Source organism: Trichomycterus rosablanca, chromosome 18, assembly GCF_030014385.1.
Source record: "Trichomycterus rosablanca isolate fTriRos1 chromosome 18, fTriRos1.hap1, whole genome shotgun sequence".
Lineage (NCBI taxonomy): Eukaryota > Metazoa > Chordata > Actinopteri > Siluriformes > Trichomycteridae > Trichomycterus > Trichomycterus rosablanca.
Window position 1 is genome coordinate 23,916,703 of NC_086005.1, and position 27,991 is coordinate 23,944,693.

The window sequence follows — 27,991 nt, forward strand, 5'->3', positions numbered from 1 at the left end:
AAAAAAGATTAAAAAATAGAAAGCAGTCAAAAAACAGGAAAAAGAAACAACAGCGGGCTTGTTAACTGTTTGTAAAGAGCTTATCTGGGCAGTGTGTTGGCATTAGGGACGTGTCCAGGGGAGCACCTGGCCGCTCCTGAGCCTCTGTGAGTGGGCGTACCTGGGCCTGGAGATCCCACCATGTAAGAAGGAGTGCATGGTCCAGGAGAATACGAGTGGGAGTGAGTTGGGGTTTCAGGACCGGGAGAGCAGGTATAAGGGGGGATTTCATGCCCTGGGAAGAAGACCCTGTGACTGGGGGAGGAGGACGGTGACATGTTGGGGCTCGTCTGGAGCAGCCAAAGTAGCTCTTCGTTGTTGCGGCTCAGGCGCTTCTTCTCATTGGATTCTCGCTCCACGTGTCCATGCAGGTTAGCGTTCTCCTCTGATAGTTGTCTATAGGAAACATCACACAATCATAGGGTCTGTCTGAAAACCTAGTGAGCTGCCTTGCTGCCTACTGCCTACCTAGGAAGCTGCCTAAGTAGAGAGGATTCTAATAAGATGTCGACTTCTAGGGCAGATTATTTAGACACAGTACTTAGAGATTAAGGCGATTACGTTACTGCAGTTTTCGCTTACTGAGCGAAAGCCATGCAAACCAATGGGCTGGGGCGACACAACCCGCTAGCATGTCAGCTAACATCTCCCTCTGTGTACCAAAAATAATTGCCTTCACTGGTAAAGAAGCATCAGACACTCCCTCGTTATTCAGTCAGATTATCGCTTAGAATTAAGGCACCTCAGTAGGCATCATTTTAAGGCATGTATGAATTTAAACAGCCTTCTTCTAGGCATAGGATAATGTAAAATGTGTCTATGAAGAGAGATCACGACAGACCTTACATCACTCTTAATGCTTTTCTAACACTATTTTTCATTATCAAATAGATTATTTATTATTTTTATTAAATGATTGTTAGCTAGACATGTAGAAATACCTGGACAGTACGGTGTTACGATCGATGCGGGCCTTCAGATCCTCATTCTGCTGCTGCAGCACCTGAACCCTCTCCTCCAGGTAACCATTCTTTTGAGCCTGCTCAAAGAATCAAGTAACCACAGGTATCTCCATTAAATTATTATACCCAAAGCAGACAGAGCTAAATTGGAGCCAATCTTCTCTCAGTGCCAGGGCACATAAGGCCTTGAAATAGTTAGAATGATAGAGTTGATGCTGCATAATATTGTAAATGCTTGGACCTGGGTTCCATTCTCACCTCTGGTCATTGTAGCCAGTTCTGCAAGTTTGATGGACCACATTTTCTAAATTGGTTATTATATTACAGTAAAATGCTAATACCACAATCTTGGAGCAACACAACTGTAGATTTTTACATGGGTTTTGGAGTTTTGGAAATAAATTCTTTCAAGATTCTTAAATTCTTAAACTCTTAAATTTAACTTTTAAAGTAGAGCTTACCATTTTCTCCAGGTGGCAGATTTTCCTCTCCTGTTCATGGATCTGCTGGTTCTTCATCTCAAGAACCTCTTTCAGGCTCTTCAGGTCCTGTTCAATGTGCTGATACGGGGCAAGAGCATCCTAAAATCAAAACAAAATGAACCCCATTATTAATAAAAGACATTGACATTTAGTTTATAAATACATTTATTTGGTTAAAGTTACCATTATCTGCTCATCTGCACTCTTTCTCAGAGCCTCTTCAAAACGCTTGGCCTTGTCTCTCAGAGCTCGATTCTGAAACGTCATCGTGTCCACCTGATCCTGAAACACGTAGAAAGACCTCAAATCTCACAACTATATGTTTGGTCCTGGAAGGTCCTGGAAGTTGCTTTGAGACATTTTCTATTGTAAAATGGGATACACACATATATTTGACTTTATTTGAGCTTTATTTATGAATAATAAAGTTCTGATTCTGTCCAAAATAAGTAAAATTTACAGTACAAATTTGGTTGCCAGGTAGTGTGATCAAAGATGCAACCAGAGCAGTGCTCTATGTTTGTTAATGGACCTCAAAAACACCTGTTCAAGGTGAATTTTTAAATTCCAATTTTGCTATAACGTGTAACCTATTATGTCAAGTGTATGTTAACTCTTAATTCCAGTGTATGGTGATGGCGTCTGCACAGAGACTAGGGAATAATGAAGATCAGTGCGTGACTCTCCATATGCAAGACTGATCCCTGTGTGACCCCGCCTTGTGCAAGGCATGTTGGAGGGTGTGTGTGTTAGGTACGGCCCTCCTCAGCCAGGGTAAAAACATAGAATAAAGAATAAATACAGCTTATTTTACAGTGGATTCAGAAAGTAAACCTCCATCCAACTTAAAATATATTTTTTAAAAACAGCTACTGCTTTTAATTCCGCGTAAACTCACCTGAAGAGAGATTCTCTGTTTCTCAAAGTCATCATCCAGAATAGCTTTCTGCTGCTCATGTGCTTTCCTCAGGTCTAACAATAGGACACAACCCAAGTCTGAGATTAGTACAGTCATGCCAGTATTGTCTCTATAACACAAAACAAATGCAAATAGAGCACACACCTCTCATGGTCCTGGCATGCTCCTCTTGCTGGCTCGCCATGGTCATGTTGTGCATGGTTCTAAGATCTTCCAAGGTGGACTCATGTTGAGCTGTCAACTCTTCAATCTGCATGTCGTACATAATATTCAGAAATGAGCTGAATGACATACAGTGTATCACAAAAGTGAGTACACCCCTCACATTTCTGCAGATATTTAAGTATATCTTTTCATGGGACAACACTGATAAAATGACACTTTGACACAATGAAAAGTACTCTGTGTGCAGCTTATATAACAGTGTAAATTTATTCTTCCCTCAAAATAACTCAATATACAGCCATTAATGTCTAAACCACCGGCAACAAAAGTGAGTACACCCCTAAGAGACTACACCCCTAAATGTCCAAATTGAGCACTGCTTGTCATTTTCCCTCCAAAATGTCATGTGATTTGTTAGTGTTACTAGGTCTCAGGTGTGCATAGGGAGCAGGTGTGTTCAATTTAGTAGTACAGCTCTCACACTCTCTCATACTGGTCACTGAAAGTTCCAACATGGCACCTCATGGCAAAGAACTCTCTGAGAATCTTAAAAGACGAATTGTTGCGCTACATGAAGATGGCCAAGGCTACAAGAAGATTGCCAACACCCTGAAACTGAGCTGCAGCACAGTGGCCAAGATCATCCAGCATTTTAAAAGAGCAGGGTCCACTCAGAACAGACCTCGCATTGGTCGTCCAAAGAAGCTGAGTGCACGTGCTCAGCGTCACATCCAACTGCTGTCTTTGAAAGATAGGCGCAGGAGTGCTGTCAGCATTGCTGCAGAGATTGAAAAGGTGGGGGGTCAGCCTGTCAGTGCTCAGACCATACGCCGCACACTACATCAAATTGGTCTGCATGGCTGTCACCCCAGAAGGAAGCCTCTTCTGAAGTCTCTACACAAGAAAGCCCGCAAACAGTTTGCTGAAGACATGTCAACAAAGGACATGGATTACTGGAACCATGTCCTATGGTCTGATGAGACCAAGATTAATTTGTTTGGTTCAGATGGTCTCAAGCATGTGTGGCGGCAATCAGGTGAGGAGTACAAAGATAAGTGTGTCATGCCTACAGTCAAGCATGGTGGTGGGAATGCCATGGCATGAGTGCAGCAGGTGTTGGGGAGTTACATTTCATTGAGGGACACATGAACTCCAATATGCACTGTGAAATACTGAAGCAGAGCATGATCCCCTCCCTCTGGAAACTGGGTCGCAGGGCAGTGTTCCAGCATGATAATGACCCCAAACACACCTCTAACACGACCACTGCTTTATTGAAGAGGCTGAGGGTAAAGGTGATGGACTGGCCAAGCATGTCTCCAGACCTAAACCCAATAGAACATCTTTGGGGCATCCTCAAGCGGAAGGTGGAGGAGCGCAAAGTCTCGAATATCCGCCAGCTCCGTGATGTCGTCATGGAGGAGTGGAAAAGCATTCCAGTGGCAACCTGTGAAGCTCTGGTAAACTCCATGCCCAGGAGAGTTAAGGCAGTTCTGGGAAATAATGGTGGCCACACAAAATATTGACACTTCAGGAACTTTCACTAAGGGGTGTACTCACTTTTGTTGCCGGTGGTTTAGACATTAATGGCTGTATATTGAGTTATTTTGAGGGAAGAATAAATTTACACTGTTATATAAGCTGCACACAGACTACTTTTCATTGTGTCAAAGTGTCATTTTGTCAGTGTTGTCCCATGAAAAGATATACTTAAATATCTGCAGAAATGTGAGGGGTGTACTCACTTTTGTGATACACTGTACATATACAGACAAAATATGTGGACAACTGACAATAAGGTTCTTGGACATGCCATTCCTAAACCACTTACAAAACTAAACTTTACAAAAGATTTTCAGTGCCCATGTTTAATGAGAAGATCTGGCTTGCAATAAACATTCGCAAATTGGTAGCCATTGTACAAATGATGAGACTCACCAAGTATGAGCAAATTGGCAAATAAGGCTCTAAATCAGGGATGTCCAAACTACAGCCCACATGTCATTCGCGGCCCGTTGCCTAACCTGCTCTTGTTGCTGGGTTCTCAGCTCCTCCACATGTGATTGATGCTCGGCTTTTAAGTGATCAGTGTCAGAGGCGTGGCGTGCCCTAAGCTGCTCCTCCAGAGTGAGAAGCTCCGACTCCTGCTGCTCCTGAAGCTCTCTGAGCTGCAGCTCAAAACTCTCTTCCAGTTCCACCTTCTCCTGCTGCAGCAGCTCCCATCGAGCAGCTGTGAGATCTGACCATGAGGATGAGAAGTAAGCACAGGCTCAGAAATGGAAGACTTTCACTCGAAAACAAATCAGTCTGTAAATAAAACTTTATAATTGACACAGCCTTGTAAGCTTAGAATTTGTTTGAATTTAATAGTAGATTTAAATTAATGAAGAGATGAGGGATTTTATCAATGTGGAGAACACAACAAAGAAAAAAATATATATCTTGCAGGGCATAAATCTTTAAGTTGATGAATTATTAAAAGACAGCTCTCCATGGGGTGCTTGGGTTGCACAGCAGTAAAACACGCTAACCCATCAGTGCTAAGATCTCAAACTCACAAGTTTGAATCTCAGATCTATCAGCCAGCCCGGTATTGGCTAATGTCTGCCTCAGACACGATTGGCTAATGTCTGCCAATCATTGGGAGGGCAGGAGGTATTTGTCACCACTGCTGCAATTGCGGCCTCTGCTGGCCGGTCAATGGCGTCTGCACAGAGACGGGGAATAATGAAGATCAGTGTGTGACTCTCCATATGCGATACTGATTCCTGTGTGAACACACATCGTGCAGGTGAAAAGAAAAGGCTGACAACTGCACATGTGTCAAAGGGGGCATGTGTTAAGTACAGCCCTCCTCGGCCAGGGTAGGGTCTGCAGCATTAGATGAGAGATATAACCAGGGTAATTGGATATGACTAGATTGGGATTATACAGTGGATTCAGAAAGTATTTAGATGCCTTGACATTCTGCACACATTGTTGTGTTGTGGATTTTGTTGTGATGTTGATTTTAAATGTATAAAATCCATAATGAAGAAATACCCAGAGCCTACCCTGTTCCTCCTGAACCTTGGTGAGCTCCAGAGACAAATGTCTCTCCTTCTGCTCTGTACTTTCACTCTGAAATACAAACAAACACAAGTGTTTAGCATTTTATCCAGGATGATGGTCCAAGTCAGTCTTACTTACGAACTGCATAATTATAGTATGGTTACACTAGCAATAAGATGTATCTATGTTATAATGAGAGAGGCGTAGGACCCAAAGGTGCGGAGCAAAAAATAATATTTATTAACAATAAATAATATAAATACAGTACAACATAAACAAAACTCAAACAGAAGACAATTCGGGAAATCCCGAACGAGGCCGCTGGTGTCGCTGGCAACTGAAAAGGAAACACAAAACAAAGAAATAGAAAAGGAGCTGAAGCGAGGCGCGAACCCGGGTCGCGCACTCGCAGTGCAATGGTAAGTCCCACTAAGCTACGGTGTAGCCGGGACAACAGGCTCGCCTACTAAATAAGAGGCAGTTGAAAAGAGGGGGAAATATGGAAATAATCCGTTACAGAGACAAAACTAACACAAGGGTGCTATTTAACAGCAGCAAATCGGTTGTGTCACCAGCATTTAGAGGCTGGGAAGAAACCGATATTTACTTTGACACAAGGTTCAAATGAGTGGATTAGAACCGGGGATTCTCGAGTGGAGGAGCGGAGAGTTACCGCTGCACCAAACAGGCAGAGAATAGCCCGGGAAAAACACACGCCTTTAATGGCCTGCGGAATGTGGCTGTTAGCCCAAAGCTAACCCGCTGCTAGCTTGGCAAGCAGGGAACAAGCGGCAAAGCCAAAACAACCGCAGCGCGAGGGCTGCACCTAATCGCACCGGCTCTCCCTAATCAGTGAAACAAAAACCCTAGTTACCTCAGCCTTACAGCTTACACACCCAACCGCTCTAGGAAGCGCCTGGGGTAACCGTTCTTGCCCTGATAAAAGGAATGGCTGGTGCAGAGCAGCCGTGTGACAAACACAGAACAAAGGTGCGACGCCTGCAGACTGGCGACGCCCCCTTAAATAGGGAGCTGACAGCTGCAGGTCGTTGCCCTAATCAGCTGGCCTCCTATTTGAGGCCATGCTGCTCTTTGTTCTGTAACGCCTGCAACGCTGGGAACTGGTGGTATGTTCACCAGACGTCGCAGGCACCCTAACAATCTATCTATCTATCTATCTATCTATCTATCTATCTATCTATCTATCTATCTATCTATCTATCTATCTATCTATCTATCTATCCATCCATCCATCCATCCATCCATCCATCCATCCATCCATCCATCCAATCCATCCATCCATCCATCCATCCATCCATCCATCCATCTATCTCTATTTTTACTCTTACCAGAACCTTGACTACCATTAGTGAAAGTCTTTGAAACTGTAATATTAAATGTTAAACAAAGTCAATACAAACTGCAATTCTTTTAAATAACACCAGAGTGCGCTGTCTATAAAATTATTTTGTCTTGCATGAAGCACACAGCCACCAAACTAAAAGCTCAGTACATGCAGTTTTGACTGTGCTGTCATTACCTGCAGGCAGAAGTGCTGGGTACAGATGGCTAAAGTGTCCAGGCCCAACACGGTCCTCTTTAATTCAGATCGAAGAGCCAGAAGCTGCCTGTTCTGCTCCTTGCATTGAGTCTGCAGCTGCTGTACCTCCTCCTCTAGCCTTTCCTCTTCCTCTCGCTCTTTCTCCTTTCTCTGCTCCTCTTCTTTTTTCTTCTTCAGTCCCGGAGAGCCACTGTGCCCCTTACCCGGCACACCTGGGACCCCGGGAACTGCAGGTACCCGTGTGGCCGCAGCTGCTGCCCTCTGCCTCTGAAGGACTGTGGAGAATTGAACGTGTGTCACTATTATTTTGAAACAAAGCATTTCAAAATCACTTGTATTAGAGCATAATTTGCATATAGCTTGGTGTAAGGAGCACAAAACCTGGACCCCTGAGCACAGAAAAGTCATATGGTCTAATGAATTGACTGTCATCGTATTTTCTCCACTAAAAACAATAACAATGCTGACTATGATGTACATAGGGCAGGGGTGGGCAAACGTTTTGGCTCAGGGGCCACACTGGGTTTTAAAATTTGACAGACAGTAGCAGGTGGGGGAATGAATATCTGTGTGTAGAGATGATAGACTCGGCTTTAGCAAAGGTCGGTAGTGTTTGGAATGCACCACCTAATGGAATCAACTGAGACCCAAGGTATTGCAGAAAAAAGGCAAAATGAATTCGGTATTTAGGATAGTTTTGTAAATACTCGACTGGTCCGATTAAACAGCCTAAAGGTCCCTATGTGGTCCATAACAGACAATGGTCTTAATGCTTTGTATGGCTGTACCAGGCAGTTCAACATAACCATCACTGTTTGCCATTTTCTAGGATGTTAATGCCGCCATACATACTGCTAAAATGTTTAAAAACGGTTTGATGAACACCTCAAATGCATTACATGGCCTCAATAATCAGATTTAAATCTTTATAGAAAATTCTGGAGCATGTACTTTGTGTTACATCCCACCACATACCATTCAGGACACAAATAAAAAAAATAAAAAGCATATTTTTAATGAGTATATTGTGATACTTTTTGTACATTTTGTAATTTTTTTTCTTTTGCAGTTTTCTTTTATTTGCTTGTTGACCAACAAAGGACCCAGCAAATCTACGCTCAGTTTTAGCCTTTTTTTCTACCATCAGCTCTAAGCAGAGACCTTTCTGAGATCTATTGCTGACACACACTCACAAGGGGACTGAAATAAAAAGCCTGAACAAGCAATAACTGCTCGGCAGCGATGTTACCAACAAAACTATGACTTTTTCCCCCTAGCTGCAGTTATAAGTGCTGAATAATCAAACCTTCACTGCACAGCAGCAGTGTTCTCAGAATTCTCATGTCCTACCCGATATCACCACATTATGCTGAAATGAAACTTCCAAAAAGAAATGTTATATGCAATTTGTGTAGAATGATGAACGATTTAGCACTGGCATTACAGTTGAGTGTGACAAAATATTTTGGATAATTTTGGATGAGACACACTGTCTGAAATCTGGCAACCTTTGGGTTATTTTAAGCATGAATGGCCTTGCTTGGTTAATCTTCTGCTTAAATAATACACTTACTCATATATTTAATAATACACAATAGAAATACCCTCTAGTGATAAAAAAGTACAAAACTAATAATGCCCAATAAATAAATAATAGATGTTTAAAAGAAGTAGAGAGTAAATATACAGAATATACCGTCTGTTGAATAATATGTAAATAATAATAATAACAATAATAATGATAATTTTCCTAATTAGAAAAAAAATCCTGTAAAATCTTTAAGAAATATTTTAGCCCCTAGAAAATTGTCAAGGACTGTTTTAAAGAATGCATACAATAACTCAACATAAAATATATTCAGTTACAATAAACAAAACTCACTGTATCAAACTGTTTAGCAAAAAGATCACTGCTTAACCGGGAAGCTGAGGGGCTGTGTCCTAATCCACACACAAAATCAGCTCCCCAATGCCTTTGGTATATTGAACATGAGTCTTAGTAATCTGTGACTAACACACACACACACACACACACACAAATGTATGCTAATGGCTTATAAATGCCACCACATCCATTTGTCTAAAATGGAGTCATCATTATGACAAATAAAGTGGGGATGTTGTGTCCTGGGTAACACGGCGGGTCTAACGGGAGGCGAGAAAGTGGTTTTCACAACTCAACAGCTTATGTTGTGACAGATAGAAGCTTTCATGTACAAACAGGACACCATAAGAGGTTCATCTGCAGGTCAGGCACATGAACAATGCATACTCAGCTTTATACAGCACTTTCTTTTTTTTACTGAGCTGTAAACATCTTACTTAATTTAATGACCAGTCCAGCACCTGCACTTTATTTGTTGCTATAATGTGCTATATAATGTGCAACATTTTCAATGGTGCCCTCACATATACACAAGTAAGCCATGCCATGGGCACTAATATGTTACAGTCCCTGTTTTTGAATGCTGATAACTGGATGATCTTTCTTTTACTGTTTATTAAGGTATGCATTTTAGGTAAGGTTTTACTGAACATTGTTGACATATTGTAGCTGCTGCGCATAGTACAGTCTTAACTTGCATTTGTAAATGAACTGTGAATACTGATAATAGTTTGACAAAGTTTTCCCAAATCCATGTAGTGCCAATGGCATGGTATGTGGAGGACAGAATGTTTTTTTACCTGGTGATTGTGGTTTTGGTGAAACAACAGCCAGTCGCTTTGGGGAGGAGAGTGCAGAATGGGAACCGTCAGAATTTTTCTGGAACTCCTTTCTTGTACCTATTAAGAATAAACAGAAATACAGTTTAATTAGTGCATAAGAACTTACTGCACATTTTATTACTGGCCTGGTATTTTTTTTGCTTTAAATTGCTTTAAATTTGCTTTACATCTGACACTTTACTACGTTATTTGGCATGATTTGCATGTTTAAAATCTCACCCCAATTTTTTTTTTGACAGGGCCACTCCAGTCTTTAATTCTGTTTTTTTTTTTAGTCTTCTGTATTTAAAAATCATCATTATGATTTAAAAGTAATTACATCTCAGCTTTGGCTTACAGACAGATGACCTTACATTCACCTTAAAAAATTCAAATTGATTGAAACTTGCTTTATAATAATTATTATAAATAATAACAATAGAATTTGACAAATGACCTATTTTATTTTGCATTGAAGACTTTATAAATATAACTGATTTTGCTGTTGCTGTTTCCAGGGGAAAATTGTGCTTTGACTGAGAAAGTAAAAAGACTACAATGTTGGCGCCCAGTTGGTGCAGCGAGCTATTTCACTAGCACACCAGCGTCGAGATTTTTAACACCCCGGTTCACCATCTAGCGGGCACAATTGGCAGTGCTTGCAGCAGACAAATTGGCCACCGTGTCTGCTGGGTTGGGGAAATTACCGGACTAAGTGGGTGGGGACCCTGATTAGTAGATAGAGGCGTCTGTGCAGAAGCACGGGTGTAAAGAAGGGGTCCGCTAGGACTGCGCATGCATCAGAGGGCACGTGAGCAGCAAATATACCCTCCTCGAATGCAATTAGGGATCCACAGCAGCGGAAGACAAATTGACTGCGCTAAATCGGGAGAAAAAGGGAGAAAATGCATAAATGAAAAAAAAAAACTACAATGTTAGCATGGTGTGAAGAATTTTTATGCTGCTATGATAAAATATAAATTTTAGAGAATTCAATTGTAAACAATCGAACAGTTTTTGTATACCCAACAACAGAAACTGAGACCAGTGACCATTTTTAGTTATTAATAGCTATTAATAACTAAATGCATTTTTTATTACTTTTATTAGGCAAAATTCAGTTCTGACATGCAGTGGATGTTCTATTTTAAAGTACATTGATACACATTATTGATTCAGTGTAGCTATAACCAGCGGGTTTTGTGGATGTGTGTGTTGTAGCCAAATGTGCTCTGACTCTGTTTTGAGTTTTTACCGACTGGGGAGCCTGAGGGAGGGGGCAGCAGTGGGCGGCGAGTGGGTACAGGCGTGCTGGGGGGCTGCGGGCTGCTGCGGCACATTACCTTTGGCCCATCTCCGCAGGAGGCTGTAATGACCCTGTGAAAAGGGGGGTCATCACCCTCACTGGCAGGACCTATTAGTAAACCAACAGGAAACAGAATTGTCCAAGTCAGTCATTTTTTTAAAATAATTTTTAGATCAAATGCATCTGTAACACAATGTCAGAACTGTACCAAAATATTGTTTCCTGTAGAAATTGACTAACAAATCAACATGAACATGGATGGACGGATGGACGAAGAAATAGATGGATGGAAGGATGAAGAAATAAATGGATGGAAGGATGAAGAAATAGATGGATGGATGGATAAAGAAATAGATGGATGGATGTAAGGATAGATAGATGGATGGCTGGATAGATACTTTATTTATCCCGAGGGAAGTTTCTGTGTAAGAAAAACTGATACAAATGCACAACATGTAAGTAGGGTGTAGCACAAGTACACTGTGCATATATACAATATACAGTGGACAAAACATATACCCGTATAGTTAAAAATGGTGTAAGTAATGGTGTGGGTGATACAAGGAGCAAATATTTGCTTTGGTTTCAAGGCTACATTATTAAATATTTATCAGATTAATAAAAACTGGGAAACGCATCTGTTGGGCAATTTTATTGCCGCATAAGTATAATTTGTACATGGTTGTAACTGCACACTAGGTACTTAATAGTATTGCAAACACGCTTTAGTACAGGAACATCTGGTTTTATGCAGCTTAAAGTGGTTTGTAGTGTGTTTACTGTGTCATATTTGAGCATTTTAAAACTGAAACACTTCATAACCCGGGTGTGTTATTCACTCACTCAATCGCTAACTCACTGTTACTTCACAAAGAGGAAGATACTGTAGTCGTCTATTTGTGTTTTGCATCAGTGCTGCATGCTTTATTCTTTTTAATGGAAAAAAAACACCATAAAGCATTTTTAAAGCTCTGGCACAAAGCATGAGTGTTAAGAGTGTTCCTCTGTATCTACTGGTACACATTTCAGTAATAATTTAAACAGCAGTAGAATAGTACCAAGCACAGCAAAACACAGCATCCTGACAAAGCACAGCTGGTAAAACTGAAGACTGGTGCAATTTCAGTCCACATTAGGTAACGTACATACGCTTGTCTTTTTCGCTTTCTAGAAGTTTCTTGCACTAGTGATTTAACTGTATAAGATAAAATATTTTATCTTTATTGTCACTATACAAATACAATGAGATGTTGTTTGAAGTAAGCCTGTAGATGCTTAAATAAGGTTAATTATACAAAGGTAAAACAAACTACACTTAAGCACTTATGCTTAATTAAGGTAAATTATATAAAAAAGCACAACACTTAGCACAAGCTACAAAATGTAGAAATAATGCACAGAACAGTTATTTAACAGTTTTAAATATAAAACTGTTAAATAACTGTTCTGTGCATTATTTCTACATTGTTCCCCGACCAGACACTTTATTAATCTAATGGACACTTTTTTGCTACATTTTGTAGCTTGTGCTAAGTGTTGTGCTTTTTTATATAATAGTATATTGCACCAAGTGTGTGTGTACAGTCACAGTTATATATTGCACAGTGTACAGTTATATATTGCACTGTGTGTATAGTCACAATGTACAGTTATATATTTCACAGTGTACAGTTGTATATTGCAGTGTACAGTTGTATATTGCACTGTGTCTATAGTCACAGTGTACAGTTATATATTTCAGTGTACAGTTGTATATTGCACAGTGTACAGTTGTATATTGCACAGTGTACAGTTGTATATTGCATAGTGTACAGTTATATATTGCACGGTGTGTAGTCACAGTGTACAGTTATATATTTCACAGTGTACAGTTGTATATTGCACAGTGTACAGTTATATACAGGGGTTGGACAAAATAACTGAAACACCTGTCATTTTAGTGTGGGAGGTTTCATGGCTAAATTGGACCAGTCTGGTGGCCAATCTTCATTAATTGCACATTGCACCAGTAAGAGCAGAGTGTGAAGGTTCAATTAGCAGGGTAAGAGCACAGTTTTGCTCAAAATATTGCAATGCACACAACATTATGGGTGACATACCAGAGTTCAAAAGAGGACAAATTGTTGGTGCTCGTCTTGCTGGCGCATCTGTGACCAAGACAGCAAGTCTTTGTGATGTATCAAGAGCCACGGTATCCAGGGTAATGTCAGCATACCACCAAGAAGGACAAACCACATCCAACAGGATTAACTGTGGACGCAAGAGGAAGCTGTCTGAAAGGGATGTTCGGGTGCTAACCCGGATTGTATCCAAAAAACATAAAACCACGGCTGCCCAAATCACGGCAGAATTAAATGTGCACCTCAACTCTCCTGTTTCCACCAGAACTGTCCGTCGGGAGCTCCACAGGGTCAATATACACGGCCGGGCTGCTATAGCCAAACCTTTGGTCACTCGTGCCAATGCCAAACGTCGGTTTCAATGGTGCAAGGAGCGCAAATCTTGGGCTGTGGACAATGTGAAACATGTATTGTTCTCTGATGAGTCCACCTTTACTGTTTTCCCCACATCCGGGAGAGTTACGGTGTGGAGAAGCCCCAAAGAAGCGTACCACCCAGACTGTTGCATGCCCAGAGTGAAGCATGGGGGTGGATCAGTGATGGTTTGGGCTGCCATATCATGGCATTCCCTTGGCCCAATACTTGTGCTAGATGGGCGCGTCACTGCCAAGGACTACCGAACCATTCTGGAGGACCATGTGCATCCAATGGCGGTGCCGTGTATCAGGATGACAATGCACCAATACACACAGCAAGACTGGTGAAAGATTGGTTTGATGAACATGAAAGTGAAGTTGAACATCTCCCATGGCCTGCACAGTCACCAGATCTAAATATTATTGAGCCACTTTGGGGTGTTTTGGAGAAGCGAGTCAGGAAACGTTTTCCTCCACCAGCATCACGTAGTGACCTGGCCACTATCCTGCAAGAAGAATGGCTTAAAATCCCTCTGACCACTGTGCAGGACTTGTATATGTCATTTCCAAGACGAATTGACGCTGTATTGGCCGCAAAAGGAGGCCCTACACCATACTAATAAATTATTGTGGTCTAAAACCAGGTGTTTCAGTTATTTTGTCCAACCCCTGTATATTGTGTGTGTACAGTCACAGTTAAGACATTATTGCACTTTAAAATATAATATAATATATAAACAAAGGCAGTGAAATGTTGTTGTAGTTGGGCTGTTGATGTAGTCGGTTCAAAAATGTAAAATTAGATCAGGAGCGAAGCGTTTAATTTCCTGTCATGATGATTTACTATTATACACTATGTATTATAAATTATGTGTACATGTATAGTAGGTTTTACATTAAATCACTGGAAAGTGGCTTTATAAATGCTGGCATCCATAAAAAAGCATTATCACAAAGATGCCATGTGTTGAGCTCCCCAAAGAAGAAAAGTCCTGTAGCTCTTGCCAGTCGCAGGGAATAAAACCCACACCGAGCAGCGATGACATTTTCATCAACATAAAGACAAATGAGCAACATAATTTTAATAAGAATTCTGTTTTCATAAAGCAAGGTAACTTACTATAGACGGTATGCAAAAATGTAAATGGAATTCAATTTATTGGATGCATGTTGCATCGGATAAGGAGTCCTTGAACTGGTCATTATATTTATTTATTTGTCTAAACTTGTTTTTCTTTTCTGATAAAGCAAAACAACAGTATTCACCTCTTCGCATCTTCAGTTTTGCCAGAATATATTGGAAATAGCCTGGCTTAATGGTTAGCCTCAAGTTAAGCAATAATAGCAGATGACCAGAGTACTTGAAATGTCACCATGTAATATTTTTGACTGTGTTCTTAACCACATTCAACTGTACTGTGATTTAATGTAGTGGAACATAGTGAAGAGGCAATCTGTCATTAGTGTTTGAATATTATAACAAGAATAGAAGTCTGCAGTTTACAGGGTGCACATATTATACAAATCATTTGCCTGTTCATGTGATTGGTTCAAAATTGTCTTACTCATTTAGGGACACAACCCTAAATATAAATGGCCCACTCTGTCTATTCATTTTGCTGTAAAATATGAGACTTTTCATGAGAAATAAACCAGCCAGGCTGTAGCATGAACACAGATTTCCATCACAGCAGGCTTTCCAGTCTGGTAAGCACACCACACACATGGCACCATAAGAAATAGGATGCCATGCATTATTAAGCAAAAACCATCAGACCAACGCCCACCTCGGAATAAGAGGATGATGCCTAGCAGTAACCAATATGCTAAACCAGTCTGCTCAAAATCATACGTTCTGCCAGATTTCACAATGAAGCATCAAGTTCCAGGTTTAACCACATTCTATTCTGCTTATTGCATACGGGCAAGAAACAATGTGGTAAGTTTGACAAATAAAAACCACAAACCATCATTTTTGCACTATACTGCTAATGTAGATACCAATTACACTGATTATGAGACGGGCCTTACTGTCAAACAAGCACTTTTGACTCAATGCACCCAAATTCTCACAGACACACTCCAAAATCTGGTGGAAAGTCTTCTCAGAGCTGTTACAGCTGGGAAAAAAAGACAACAGTAGAAACAATAACTCGACTTGAACCCGACCTTAGAGGAATTGGCCGAACATCCAGCAGTGTATAGCACAGTACACACTTGTCTCAGCAGAACAGGGACTGTGAGTGCAGCACAGCGGGGGTTCGTCTAAGGTTTTGAAGCAGTGAAACTGCACAATGCGACTTATATCATCTGTCTGAAAAGAATAAAAGCAAAGTACAACAGACAGGGTGCAAAGACTACGGGTCTGTCTGAAATCTGGTGATGTCTCTATATAGACAGAATTTTACTTCATCCTACATGAGCTCTTGAGAAGAAGTCGTGTCTAAATTCTCAGATACCTTGTATCGAAGTGATAATCCAACTGAATAATGAGGGAGCGTCCGACGCTTCCTTAGAGGTGAAGGCAATCCCAGCATTCAGTGCGACACAACTTTTGTCACAAAAAATATAAATATGGCGACGAACGCGGAGCAACCAACGAAGTTCCTTTCAAATGTAAATAAATTCGTATTGATTTTTTATTTGTATAAAGGTGTACAAGTGTGATTTATTTGCAAATACAGGCTTGTCAGTGACAGTTTAACTATTGTCTGTACACAGAGGGAGATGGTAGCTCGCATGCTAGCGGGTTGTGTCACCTCAGCCCATTGGGTTAAATGGCCTGAGGCTAACTGTGTTAGCTTACAAGGGAAAACTGCGGTGACGTAATTGCCGTAATTGCTGTCTAAGTAGTGCGTCTAAATAATCTGCCTTATAAATTTGTTGTCTTATTAGAATCCTCTCTACTTAGGCAGCTGCCCAAATAAAAAAGACAAAAATGAGCTTTGTAGATATAAGTACCTCACGGGCCTGATCTGTAACTCACTTATGTTTAGCAAATGAATGTATGTCTACAAGGGGAATCCTGTAGTAGTATATGATGTGAAACCACTTTGGTAATTATAATTACCACACTGGTAATTATATTTTATAAAAATTTTCATTGCTTTCAGTAGCCTGAAGCAGTTACTTTCCCGCGACATCCTGTTTTGATTTAAAAAGGAACTCAACACTTTGATTTTAATTACTGAATAATTTTGCATACAATATACAAAACTAAATGCAAAATGTGTAGCAATTGTACTCAGACCAGTATTCTCTTCTCGGTTTGGCACATCCTTTTTGCTGTTTTCCACTCTCTCACCTCTCTTTCATACCCAACCCCCACTTTCTCGCCTCCTATTTTGGGATAAGTTCTTCACATGATGTGTTGATGAACATGCAGAGCTAGACTGAAGTGTGCACTCACTACTGGCACTTCATATGTAAATGTTTTGAATAAACTAAGCACTAGGGTCAGATAATATAACTACATACACTGAAAAGCCAAAACATTAGTGTCACCTGGCTAATATGCTATTAGAATAGCTCTGGTCTACCAGGACAGGTCTTGAATATGGTTCCAGGACAGTACCAGCAGGTCCAACGTCATCCTACAGTTCATCGTAGTGCCATCTCGTCGTCAAATAATCTTCCTCAAATGAACAACACACGCACGCCTGGCCTGATGTTGGAGAAAACAGAATTCATCTGGCCGGTCCACCTTCTTTGAGTACTCTGATGCCCAGTTCTGATGCCTGTTTGCCAATTAATGGAACTTTGGTCTGGTCTTACATAGAAGGGTTTGATGCACTGTCTGTCGTAACACATTTATCTTATTAAAAATTAACCAGCAATTTGAGCCACAAATGCCCTTCTGTTCCAGACACTGTTGCCTTTATTCCCTTTGGCATCAGTATGGCTTGGTTGCCCAACATCTTTTCAGTGGTTTGTGGCTTGTCCTGACAGTCACAGTTGTTATAAATTGGGCATTGCTGTGCACGTTTTTGAAGAATAGTACTATGTTTTGGCTGATCGGTATACACTATAAATAAAATAGATTTATCTCATTAAGTTATGTGTTATTGTGAGATCATTTGAATTGTCCAGTGAGCATTTACAATACCATAGCTCTGTCTATGACCTATACTTATAAATGATTGCTAGAAGCCACCTGGGATTCTTGGTTAACAGTGAAATCAATATCTTCACATAATCCTTGTGTGTTGAATCCTCAGTCTCTCAGTGTCTGCACAATTGTACAGACAGACTGTTTGTACTGGTTCACCTCTAAAACCCACACACTCCTCTGAAAATCAATCAAAGCGGTGTTACACTTGACTCAAGGTCATTCTCTCCCATCAGCGGTAGTGGTTCTTCAGTATGTCTGTTCAGGAGAGAGATCACCACCCAGTGTTTGGTGTGAGTCCTTGGTGCAATCACATCATTATCATATCTTTTTTATAATTTAACTTGAAAACTGCAATATAAGTGTATGTAGTAAAAGATTATAAATAGATTGGCTATTGGGCAGCAGGGTGGCTTTGTTTCCTTGCCTGTGCTAGCTGTGGTTGAGCTTGTGTTACCATGCTGGATTATCCCCCTGTCTGGGATGTATTCTTATTCTGTATTGGTCCCACTGGAACCCAGACCAGAATTTAGCAATGAATAGAATACATGTCCATAATTCATTAATTCACTGTCTGTTTTACAACTGCTTAATCCTAGACAGGATCCCAGACAGGACACCACTTACACTTCCATGCAGACATAGAAAGAACATGCAAACTCCACAAGGAAAGGACTTTGGCTCTCTGGCCAGAAAATCAAACCCAGGTCTTTTTTAATGTGAGGTGACTGTGCTGCCCTAATACAGCCCTAATACAGTAAAAAGTATGTCCACACAGAAAAAACCTGGACCGCTAAACCTGGGAATCAAATCCATGACCTTTTTGTTGTAAGGCGACAGAGCTACCTACTGCGCCACCGTTACGCCCCTCCCCTGATACAAAAAAAAAAAAAAAAATGTGTCTATAGGGAAAAACAGAACGCATTTCTTAGAGTAACAATGAAGGCAGAGTTGATGTGAAAACACGGTAATCCCCTGACAGACTAAAAACTGAAATCCTTTGCAGTCACAAAAGATCATGCTATCTCTTTTTTCTATCTTTGAAGTATTAAAGGCACTCTGGTTAAAGTGTTTGTTAAGGTCAACCAAAGCTGGAGCCTTTTAATGTCCCGCTGCAAGAGATCAAGTTCAAACAGAATTGGCAAAGCAGGCACTTCAGGCAGCTGGATACTTCAAATGATAAAGGAACGCACCAGAAAAGAGTGATGGCTTAACATGTGGTTACAAGTATGCACCAAAAAAAATCTGGGACAAAACACACCACTAGGGACATACACGTTACAACTGAAGCCAACCAGTACCTATTTAAATGCTCAGAACTCAGAAGTAAGAATTAGGAACTGTTTATTAATTTAATGTAATTTCACGTAGTACCATGCAGCTAGCACTACAAAATAGCTTTGTAGGTAGTTTATACAACATGCAGTGGATTGTGATCATGTAAACAGAGACAAATGCTGTGTTTTATTAGTGCCTATCCTCAATGGAAGGGCACACTTTGGTAACTTGGTGGACGTTACCAAAGAGGTTACACAAAAAAGAGCAAAAAAAACAGAATCCTCTGTGATGTTTCTTGGAAAAATCTACTAAATTAGGGTGACCATACTTCCTCCTTTTCCTGGACATGCTCTCTACTGATGAACTATTTTATTTGTTGTTTTTATTGTTTAGGGTCAAATGCTGAATGGAAGAAAATACGATTATCTGACCATAAACTGAACATAATTTCACCTTTAAAAGAAATTATTACATAGGTAGCTAACAGCATAGCTAATAAGCCACCAGCTAGCATCTTGAGTACATGTTAATGAGAAGCTTAAGTTAAAAGGATAATGCACACTCCAGCTAAAACATGTTTACACAAATGTGTCACTGTTTTTCATTTATTCATTCAACAGTTCACCGTTTTTAAAAAATACATTTTTAAGTAAAAGGTCTTTAATGTGGTTAAAGTAGCTGCTAGTTTAGTAGCTACACAGACTGGCTATAGTTTTTTTTCCAGCATCATCAGAATTCAGTCAAGGCTCTTACATCTTACGACAGAGCACATCACTTTCTCAGCATTAAGACACAAATAAGAGATTAATACACAGTCGCATCTCAAGCTGTCTATAACCACACTGTAATTACAGTTTCATCAATCAATCAATCCACCTGCTTCTCCAATAAAATCCCATTTCACACTCTCATTTCAAATCCATTTGACCAATTACCAGTCAGCCTACCTTTATTGGTTTGGCCCTACAAATCGATTCAGCTTTGTTCGGTCTCTGAGACTAGAACTCACTTGAGATTTAAGTGCTTGCAGAAAACCTGGATCAATAATTCCCAATGTTGGACCAGAGCAAGATACATTTCTCTAATATAAGGAGCTACAGATGCTGATGATGTTCCACAGATGCTTGTGTTTGATTAAGCGGACAGCTGGATGGAGTACAGTGATGTTCTTGTTGGATCTACAGTATTTACTTACTGTAAATATTTATATCAGTGCATGCAACATACTGTACATACACAACATGTAAACTAATGTGTTTTTAATTACCCTGCTTAATCGAGTGGATGCAGGCAGACTGACAGTTAATCAATTGTTAGTTAAAATCACAAATTAATACCTGACACAAAAAAGTGTTTTAATGACAATCTATATAAATAAGTCATCAGTTTTTGCCTGGTAGCTGCTCAACATTTTTGCCATTCGGCCCATTATTAGCAGCAAGTTTAGTGCGGTGAGTTTACTGTCTCCATACTAAACATCTACATAGATAACACATGGTATGAATTTCAGTTGTATTCCCTCAGACATTCACCTTTTGGCCTTCCTTAAACTGTTATCCTGTTATCTATAATTTCCATAATAAAACAGTTTGAGTGGTGTCCCAATACTTTTGTCCAGCTAATGTATAAGTAATAAACAAGATTATTACATTTATAGATCTTTAATGTTATCATACGTATAAAACTTCCTAGCTTGGTGTTGTGAACACATGACTGACATTACTGCTTTTTACAGACATTGTCTGCTAGCTCTAAACATCAACACAGCATTAGCTCTTTATAGCTTTATTGTTGTTGCTAATTTCCACCTCCTACCTCGAGGCAGATTAGCATAATTAGCATTTGGTGCCTATAATTTGTCTTATCAGTCAGGCAGAAGAGTGATTCACTTAGCCTTAAGCGATGCAATGTTTACGGCCAAGTTGGAAAGACTACAGATGAACAGCAGTCAGTGTTCTATATATGTGTGTTCCATAAACTACTCGTCTTGTTGGTCTAGTAAAAGTGTGGGAGAGCTAATCCACCATGCCGAATGAATTAGATTAGTAAAACTAGAACAACCCTGGATATTCATGAGATGTGGGCTGTAATGCAGGCAATTTAAATTATGTTAGCTGACCTTGGGCAAACTGGAGTTACTGGTAAAACACGCTAACCCACCAGTGCTGCCATCATTTGCGAGTTTGAATCTTAGCTCTGCTAACGGCCAGTCGGGGAGGACGTAGGGATTCCTCATAACTGCTGCAATTATGACATCTGCTGGCTGATTGATGGTGTCTACACAGTGAGATGGGGGATAATGGAGACTGGTGCGTGACTCTCGAAGCGTGATACGGATCCCTATATGAAACCTTCTCATGCTAATTAAAGAGAAGTGTATGAGTTAGAGCCCTTGTTGTGTTAGTTTTGGGCCTCCTTGGTCTGCAGCAGAGACGGAAATACAAATCAGGTAACTGGATACAACTATAATTGGAAAAACTAAAATTGGGAAAAAAATTGGGAAAAACTACTTTGTACATACAGAAGCCTCTGGTTTGCTGAATTATTTATTTAATTATTGACCAAAACAACTGACATTGAGTCAATTGTGCAGTTTCTTATACCAATTCACTTGAATAACAAACAGACGGGGCAGAAAGGGATATGAAAATATCAAGCTCATAAAATAGGGTCATTGTATTTCTCAATGATTTTAAAATGTACAAAAGCAAAATTGTAGTCCTATACCAACCACTATACCTCCTCAACCATACTTCACAGTGTGCAGTCTACATATGCATTGTAAGCATGATGTGAAATCAGAACCCTGTTGGTTTCCCTATTTCAGGCTATAACACTTTCTGAGTGTTTTCACATTTTGACACATACATACACACCACTTCTCTCTCATTTCTTTTTTTTAATTTCCCTTTTTTTCACTGCTATGAAGTTGTAACTTCATAAAAGCTGAGATATTCCTCCTCTCAAGAGAGAAACTGTGATGTAACACAGCCGGTGACTCATTTATCTCAAGGCCTCTGAGATACATGGATGTCAGCTGTAACCACGGAAGGATGGAAGTTACATTAAAAACATGTAGCACAAGCAACCATTCCTTTCAAAAGTGCAAACAATTTCAGAAGCTAGTGATAGCATTTTTAATTAAAGAAAAAAATTTATGAAGGGCCATACTCAAAGCCGTAAGCGTGATGAGGGATTAACAGCAATATTGCACACACCAGTACCAATGTATTTGGAGCAGGATAATGTATAAGCTCACGGTCAAGTATCCACATAATATAACCCAAGTTATGAATGTGTCTCTAATATTTATGATTCACACTTTAAATACATAAAAAGGATCTTTTTGACTTTGCACAATATCCATTCAAATAATAATAATAATAAATAAACATGCCAAGTCTTTCAGATCTCCTAATCTGTTTTTTTCCCAAGTTTTCTTCCCAATCAAGTCGTATCCAATTTCTGCTGCTTTCTACTGCTGCAGATCTCCACTCCTGACCCTAGAAGGCTGTTACAGTCACTCTGACTGACATGCGGTAGCTGGCCGCTTCTTTTCACCTGCACAAGGTGGGTTCATAAAGGGATCCTTATTGCGCATGGAGAGTCACACACTGATCTTCATTATCTCCCATCTCTAGCCAGCAGAGGTCGTAATTGGGACAGACGAGCCAATCATTGTACGTGCAGACACTCCATCGTACACAACCCAGCTCCTGATTTGTTCGTCTTTTTTATTATTCAGTTTTGTATCTTTGATTATTGTATTTATGTGAAATAGCCCATGAATGCAAAATACTAAGCCATAGTACACCCAGCCACAGAACAAAAAACAGCCCTTATTCCTTTGTTCAAAGACATCACATTTCCATTCCCAAGTTTCCCAAGGTTTTTATACATGACCATAAATTAACAACCACTAGACAGTAAAGAGAATTTTCAGTAACTTACGGTATACTGGTCTGCATGGATCACTTCGTGTACTCTCAACAGACTGGTTGCTGGTGACAGAAGACACACTGGAGCTTCGAACAAAACCGAAAGCGGCGAGCCGTGGTGGAGGGAGGCGGGAGTAGCCAGGAGGGCGAAGGCCTGATGAAGCTGGTTTGGGCAACAGAGATTTAGCAGTGAGACCTGCTGCTGGTGGCTTTTTGTGATCTAAGTAAAAGAAAGAAGATAGGATGAAGAAAGTTGAGTTGAGAGTTTTTAGTAAACAGCAGCGGAAGACTAATGGGCTACACTAAATTAGGGAGAAAAGGGAGAAAATGCATAATTAAAATAGCAAAATAAATAAATAGAGAAAATGTTTCGTCTTCTTAAACCATTTCTAGTATTTTTTCTTGTGCATCTACTCCTACTTTTCTGTAATATCATACCCAAGATCTGTCACCATTTCTGTCCTGCAGATAGTGTCGCTGCTTTCAAGATAAAATCCCTCTGCCAGCTAAAGTATCCTGTGTATAAGCCACCTAGCCCTAATTCCATCCCTTTGAGAAATGGGTTGAACACAACAAAGAGTAAAATTAAGCAAAAGGATAGAACATAGCAGTGAAGTTAGAGTCCCTTTGGCCCAGATTAGCCCCTGCATTAAGCAGTGATTTGGCACTGTTGGAAACGATCGTTCCCTTATGGTTCCTGACAATAAAGCAGCTCTACTTTCAAAACGATAGCAATGAGGCATGGCACTAGAATGCTGCATAATGCCTTCTGAATGAGCATCTAAAGAGGGGTAGAAATTATCAGAAATCATCCCTATTTCTCATTTTCTCTTTTGCCTTTTCTGTATATTGCTTTTGAGCTATTATTATATTGCTTAGTGTCTTTATGCTAGTTATTTGAAACGGTTATAACAATATGTCTAGACAATCTGCTTTTCTTAAAAAATATATAATAAAACAGGGATATAGACCACTCTACTGCCCTTATCTAATTAAAAAACAGGATAAATGACACATGTTCAGTTTTATGGCCTGCTATATGCTATTCAACTATATGCCATGTTTCCTGTGCCACTGATTATCACTCAATAAATTACAGATTCTTCCTTTTATTTTGCATATTTATACACATACACTGGCACACCAGAATCTTTAATGAAATTGCAGCCAGTTCTCCTCGCAGCAGAAGTTCATTAAAGATAAATGTGTTGCAGCCAGTTTTCTCCACCCCATTCATCCTTCTCTATCACAGTCTACCTCCCTCTCCCTGCTAACTAGAAGAAGACCAATGCCTCATAAACATTCATTTCTAACCCCCATGTCACAGACCTCTGCTGTCCTTGTCGAGCACACCAGTGAACCATGCAGCACTGCTTCATTATTACCCTTTTGAGCTGAATAGCAATAGAATTTTACTCCCTTTCAAAGCCAAAAAAGTAAGTGAGAACAGAGCGCGGTTCTGTATTAATTACAGCTGTGGAAGCTTTGAAATTCACTGATTTGTCACTAAGCATTAAATTGCATGAATATATTATTTTATAGCAGCTCATTTCCTTCTTGTTTCACTGTTTTGTGCTTTTCATTAAAACAAAGAAACATAAACAAACAAACAAGAAGATGCTCTGTAAGATGCGTTCCTTAATGTAGTGATTTCTAATGGGATTGCTTATTATACAGTATTATGCTTTTTGGGGCACCCGGCACAGCCATATTTTGCTAGCATACCAGCGCTGAGATTCTGAATTCCCAGATTTCGGAATCTCAGCTCTGCTACTGGTCGTTTAAGTGCCCTCTAACCGGCACAATTGGCAGTAACTTGTAAATTGTGTGTCAAATTAGTAAACCACTGTCATAACTACCCTATATAGCGATGGTTTGTGGATTGAGATGCAGCCTGTGGAATAAATTACAAATTACTTTACATATTTGACTTGCATCAGGGTTAAATCTGGCTTATTAAGTGATAACAAATGAACAAACCAAACTTATACTGTATATCCACATTTATATATCCAATTTTCTATGTAAAGAAAGACAAGGCACTAGCTAAACAGTACTAGTACTAGTAAATAAGATTACCAGGTACTTACGACTATATTCTGGATGCTTTCACTGTTTGTATCTAATTGCTTGCAAATTGGCAGCTGGACTGTTACTGGAGTAATCGTAACGCTAAGCTTAATTAAATAAACGACCGTAATGTGCATAAATTCAAAAAGCTCCAATAGCAAGTTTAAAACTACATTATGTGCATTAGGCATTTGGGGCACCCTAACATAAAGACACAAAATAAAAAGCAGTTGAATTGTGTCTTGTCCATTTTATTATGTATTTTTGTTCCTCGCCATCTTTTCTCATCTTCCTGGCTCTGTATCTCAAATTCTCCCATTTTTCTATCATCCTTTGTCTATCAGAAATAGCCTCAATTGTCAAAAAAGCATTCCACAAAATTCTAATATATTTCCTCATCATTCTCTTTTTAAGCTTAATAAAGAGGCATTACCTAAAGACTCTGGAGGGCTGTGAGTAAATGGGGTCACTGATGAGGTTGTTGGTGGCGTCGCTTGTGCAGTCGTAGATGGAGATACTGCTTGCACTGGTTGACTGATGGCCAAGGGTGATTTCTGCCCAGTGAAGATCCTGCTCTTAGGCGCTGTAGGTGGAGCCCTGTTGACGGCACCCACACCAAGCTGAGGTCGCAGGGATCGAGGAGGCTGGAAATATCCCCCTGTCTCTTGTGTTAACATCTGGGCTTCTGGGGGGTGCTTGGCTCCTGAGGCAGCAGGTCCTAAAGTGGCTGTAAATCTGTCAGTCTGAAATGATGATGAAAATTAACAAATCTATAAAAAAGACTACACTCAGGCAAAGAGCAAGAATCAACACTGCATCAAGAACAATGCATAGCATTGCGGATTTTGCGGAAGGTGGAGCCCGTCTAAGAACTTAAACATAATAAAAAAAAATACAAAATGCTAAGCACAAACTTTAATCAAACATCTATCAGTATTCATATTTGTAGTAATATTTAATCTATTCACAGTTATAATCACATCCTGTTTGCACCTGGATGTATATTACTGATGTGTAAGTTTCTTACCCCAGCAGGCAAGTAATTGTTGGCTAGAAACCCACAGAAGCTGTTTGTCCTGCTGGTAGCTTTGTGGATAATGTTATGACTGGGAGGCTTTATTCCAGACACCATTAACTCAGGAGATAAGACACAAGTCTTCTGTAGATCCTGTCGATACTTATCATAAAGCAGGTTGGAGGCACTCTGCACTGGAGCTTCAGGTGGCTCCGCTGCTGATGGTTTGGAGTTTGGAAGACTGGTGGATGCTGACAGCCTAGTTGGTAGTGAAGAGACTTCATAATGGCCATCAGCTGACTGCGGATTCACTTGTGGGCTCTTGCGTATGTAGGTGATAATCTTGGGGCGAACGCTTTTGGGTTTCGGGGGGCACTTAGGTGGAGACGTCGCTGCAGAGCTCAGTTGTGGTACAGGGTTTTGAACATTCATGTTAACCGTGGTTTTGACAGGAGGTCTTAAGCTATACCCGTGAGAAGCACCGTAGCCCAGCTGAGGACCTCGAGTGGCTACTCTGGTTTTGACAGGTGACATTGGAGGGTGTCTCTGTGGAGAGCCTTTGTTTTTTGGAGACGGTGGGGTCGATGATCTGGTAGGGCTGCTGTAGGCTCTGCGGCTCAAATGGCTCTTTCTTTCCAGGGCACTGGCAGCATTTTCTGCTGAACCCTGCCTTCTAAGGATGGAGCCCACCTTGGTGGAAGACTCGCTGGGTTGGATCCTTAAGCCTGAGCTAAAAGACTGGGTATTACTGTTGTTCTCAGATGGATTCTTTGAGTCTATCTGTTGACTGGTTTTGGGACCTGTGTCTAAGGAGCGTGATAGCCGCTGATGGGCATTGTTTTGCCCCTGATATCCTGAGGTAAACCTTTTATCTATTCCTGGAGAGAGTGGATGTACAAGCTGGCGGCAAGAAGGTGGCACTCTTTCAATGTTTCTCTGGAATTTGGTGAATAAACCATTTCCTTGCCCTTCTGCACTCAAGCTTTGCCTGTCTGTTGGGCAGTTGCTGTCACCAGGGTCCTGAGGCAGTATGGTGGAGTTGTGGTTTAAATTCACGTTCCTGGGCTGTTCCCTGGTTTGTTCATTGAGGCAAATGGATTTAACTGTGGCTGGCTGTTGGAATCTGCACTTATCTGAGGTAGGCTTGCTGAATTGGAAGGAGGGAGACTCTGTACGTCCAGCACTATCGAGGGAACTGGACAAGCTTCCGCTGAGGCTGCTGACCACTGAGAATGTAGAGACGAACACATTGTTCTCTGAGTTACTGCGTCCATCTTTCAGGCTCCTTCTCGACTCAGACCGTGAGGCAGAGGTCCTAAGGTCTAGGGGTTGAGTGCTCTGATCTAGATCCATTTCCGTTCTGTGGTTGGCATTCTTGTCTGGACGGGCAGGGTCCAAAGAACTAAGAGCAGCCTGCCTCTGACAAGGGTCTTTCTTTGCCCTTCTTTTGCTATCGTTTTGCTCTTTGAGAAATGTGTCAAACTCCTGACACTCTAATAATTCGAATTCTTCTAGCTCGGGGTCTTTACTGCGTGAATGTGTACCCCAAATGATAATCCTTTCCTGGGTGCTGCTTTGTGATAGCTGGAGAGGAGGCAGCTTTCCTCCCTCAGTTTGACGTTCCACTTTAGGGATTCGGTTGGCATTAGCATCTTCATCAGGCGAAAGTAAGGGCTGCTTGTTGTTGTTTTTTATTTCTTTGTGCATGCTTTCATTTGGGCCATCTAGTTCTTGCCCACTCATGTTATAAAAATCCAAAGCTCACTTTTAAAAGCACCCCAATTCTGCTGGATTCATTAATGATTTCATTCCTCCACGGCGCTTTTATCTCCAGTTATGGAGAGAGGACTTAAATCATACATTTTCCATCTTTGCCTGAGGTGAGCCTTGGTATGAAGTCTAAAGTTCTTCTCTT

General features: G+C 40.5%; 1 protein-coding gene across 1 annotated transcript; it reads right to left on the reverse strand.

Moving 5' to 3' along the window:
- Positions 1 to 80: 80 nt before the first annotated feature.
- On the reverse strand, positions 81 to 27,951 carry mtus2a (microtubule associated tumor suppressor candidate 2a). The gene is made up of 14 exons (XM_063014336.1): positions 26,089 to 27,951; positions 25,495 to 25,804; positions 23,005 to 23,211; positions 11,141 to 11,299; positions 9,865 to 9,963; positions 7,159 to 7,454; positions 5,621 to 5,687; positions 4,592 to 4,806; positions 2,547 to 2,652; positions 2,382 to 2,455; positions 1,667 to 1,765; positions 1,463 to 1,582; positions 981 to 1,081; positions 81 to 435 (listed from the first exon to the last, which is right to left on the reverse strand). The coding sequence occupies exons 1-14, from the start codon at positions 27,817 to 27,819 to the stop codon at positions 81 to 83; spliced, it is 3,939 nt and encodes a 1,312-aa protein (XP_062870406.1). The 5' UTR covers positions 27,820 to 27,951.
- Between the last annotated feature and the right edge of the window lie 40 nt (positions 27,952 to 27,991).